Raw genomic sequence first — 3,290 nt, forward strand, 5'->3', positions numbered from 1 at the left:
GTTTAACGGAATAGTTCAAGATGTACTGTAGACGTTTGTTTATTCATCAAAACAGATTTGGAGAAATTTAGCATTACATCTCTTGCTCACCAATGGATGCTCTGCTGTGAATGGGTGCCGTCAGAATCAGAGTTCAAACAGCTGATAAAAACATCACAATAATCTACAAGTAATCCACACAACGCCAGTCATCAATTAATGTCTTGTGAAGTGGGAAAACAAATGTATCATTAAGACGTTTTTTTAGCTTCAAACCATTGCTTCCAGATAAAATACAGATCCTCTATCCATATTGCTTTTTCCAGTGAAAAAGTCGTCTCGTTCAAATAAGGAGAGAAATATGCACAGATCAAGCACCATTTACAAGCACAAACAGTCCAAAACAGTTCTAAACAAATATTTTGGTTGATTTTGATGTGAGACGACAACAGGGGGTGGAGTTTTTCACTGGAGGAAGCATTATTATTATGGAGTATTATTTTGTCCAGAAACGATGGTTTAACCTTAAAATACTTCGATTATGGATTTGTTTCTTACAAACATGCAGCATTTCACTTCACAAGACATTAATTGATTTCTTGTGGATTATTGTGATGTTTTTAACAGCTGTTTGGATTCTCATTCTGACGGCACCTATTCACTGCAGAGGATCCATTGGGCAAATGATGTAATGCTAAATTTCTCCAAATCTGTTCTGATGAAGAAACAAACTCATTTACATTATGGATGGCCTGAGGGTGAATATATATTCAGCAAATTTTCATATTTGGGTAAACTATTCCTTTACCTTGATGTACTTTATAGATATATATAAAAAGAATAAAAATGACAAAATACAACAAAATTATTAAAACCTTTAATTTAATATGAAAACAAAATACATAAAAACAAACAAAAACCTAATTCAAAATTGTAATAATAGGTTTTCAATGATATTATTTGTGCTGTTTGATTGTGAAGCTGAGAGGTGTTTTTTTTTTTTTTTAGCAATAAGGACTTTGACATTTTTGTGTTGCACAGTGCCAAAGGAGGGGCACAATCACGATCACCCACACAAAAGGAGAGTAACTGAGCCATGTTGGCTTTGATAACACTTTATTTTAGTCAACAGGGGAGCTGTCTCTTTGACCAGGCAGAAAACTGAGAACCGTATGGTAAATTGAAAAGCTGTTAAAAGTAAGCCCACAGTAGTTCATTCAAGCGTTTACACTTGTCTGGATTGTTGATGTTAGTAATGAAAACTCTGAAACTGTTTAACAGATGATATATTGAGCGAAGAGTACATTTTGATTCCCATTTTCATAGCATCATTAGGCGTATGTATCATACTGAGAAGCCCATTACAACCATTATCTGCATTAATCATGAAGCTACAATAGACATATTGAAAATAACATATGAACAACATCATGTCACTGTTGCAACATTAAGCTAATGTGAGTGTCAGTGGCCTGGACCTTAGAAGCGTCACCGTTTGAGTAACACATACAGTAAGACCAACATATTGCTCTCATTTCAGCCCAAGCAAATTAAAAATGTAAACTATTTGGGAAAATCTCAGCAGCATTTTCCATTAACTGTGAACCAAAGAAACAGCAGTGGCTCAAATGCAGTGCTAATTCCACTTGAGACTGTGCTCATGGATCAAAGTGTCCACAACAATACGAAGCATTGTGGTGCTTCAAACAAACTCATTGAATCATTTACCTTTAAACCATGTGTGGTGTGCGCTTTCATTGATGATGCATTGCTTATGGCTGAGAATTAGATGCACAGGTGCGTGATGAGAGTGAAAGCTAATATGCAATCAACTTTGATGCAAGAAAATAAGGTGCCATACTTAATTTGACTTGAAATGCTACATCAGTCAATATAAAGGTGCAGTGATCTGTCTTACAGATACTGTAGTGCAGTTATAACAAAATAACACAGCTATCACATTTAGTATGCGCTTTCATTTTAAACAGTATGTCGTTTATGCACAATACCTGAGAACTTAATTCATAATTTAGCCAAAACACAAAATACATTGACATAAACCCTTGGTTTAAATGGAGGTCGATATTTTATAAATATACTGTATAATATACAAATGTAGTTTAAAAAAATAAAACTGCATTAATAGGTGGTAAGAAAAATCCAATCAGTTAAATACCCAGAAATCACATAACAACATACAAAAATAAAGCTGTGAAAATAAGTCAATTTGTCCCATTAAAGTATGATAAGATACTCTTTAAATTGTCCTGGCAGTGGTAAGATTGTAAGGAGGCTGTAAAATTAGTTAATTTCTTAATGCTGCCATACAGAAACATCAAAAGTACACTGAAGAATTTGTACAAAAACTGCTATTATAATTTTATAGTATAGAGGGATGATTGTATGTGCAATAGCTAATGGCTCACTGGGAGGGCACCATGTTCTTAATAACAGGCTCTCTGTTGAGATATGTGGCCCAATAAACCAGGTTAAAACTGCCAAAAAGCACTGGAAAGATGATGCGGGACATACGGTCAATCTTGCTGATGCTGTTGAAGGTCTTCAGTGCCTCTTTAGCCACTGGCTGAGCTTTACTGGGCTCCGCTGTGGCGCTTTTAGAGACAGTGGGCAGAGCTGAGTCCTTCGCAATGTGGGGCGCGTAGTTTGCCACAGCGACTGCATATGCGTTATTCTTTTTAATAACGGATGTTTCCTTTTTCTGAAGTCAGAAGAAATTAATTAACGCAATGCTACATGTTCAGTCAATGATATTATGTTAAATGTTCTAATAATTTTTAAGTCATTTAAGTAAAAGAGACACAATATCAGACAATGTTCACAATGATGGGAGTTTAAAGATACAGTTCATCCAAAAATGAAAATTTGCTGTAATTTTACTCACCCTCTGGCCATACAAGATATAGATGAGTTTATTTCTTCATCAGAACAGATTTGGAGCAATGTAACATTACATCACTTGCTCACCAAAGGATCCTCTGCAGTGATTGGGTGCCGTCAGAATGAGAGTCAGAACAGTTGATGAAAGCATCACAATAATTCACAAGTAATCCACTCCAGTCCATCAATTAACATTTTGTGAAGTGGTTAGCTACATGTTTGTAATAAATCCATCATTAAGACTTTAAAGGGGTCATATGATGCTTTTTTAAAGATCATTATTTTGTGTATTTGGTGTATCAAAATATGTTGACATGCTTTAATGTTCAAAAAACACATTATTTTTCAAATACTGTACATTATTGTAGGTCCTCTATGCCCCGCCTCTCTCAAACGCTTCGTTTTCTACAAAG

General features: G+C 35.1%; 1 protein-coding gene across 1 annotated transcript in view; it reads right to left on the reverse strand.

The window, feature by feature from the left end:
* Window positions 1-2,184: 2,184 nt before the first annotated feature.
* The window catches only part of LOC107733705 (gamma-aminobutyric acid receptor subunit alpha-2-like), a 15,905-nt gene continuing 14,799 nt past the window's right edge, over window positions 2,185-3,290 (reverse strand). Inside the window, exon 7 of the mRNA XM_016545447.1 lies at window positions 2,185-2,698. Coding sequence (XP_016400933.1) covers window positions 2,402-2,698 — 297 coding nt within the window. The 3' untranslated portion in view covers window positions 2,185-2,401. The remainder of the gene's footprint in view (window positions 2,699-3,290) is intronic.

Source organism: Sinocyclocheilus rhinocerous, unplaced genomic scaffold (genome assembly GCF_001515625.1).
Source record: "Sinocyclocheilus rhinocerous isolate Xijiao unplaced genomic scaffold, SAMN03320098_v1.1 scaffold789, whole genome shotgun sequence".
In the NCBI taxonomy this organism is placed as follows: Eukaryota; Metazoa; Chordata; class Actinopteri; order Cypriniformes; family Cyprinidae; genus Sinocyclocheilus; species Sinocyclocheilus rhinocerous.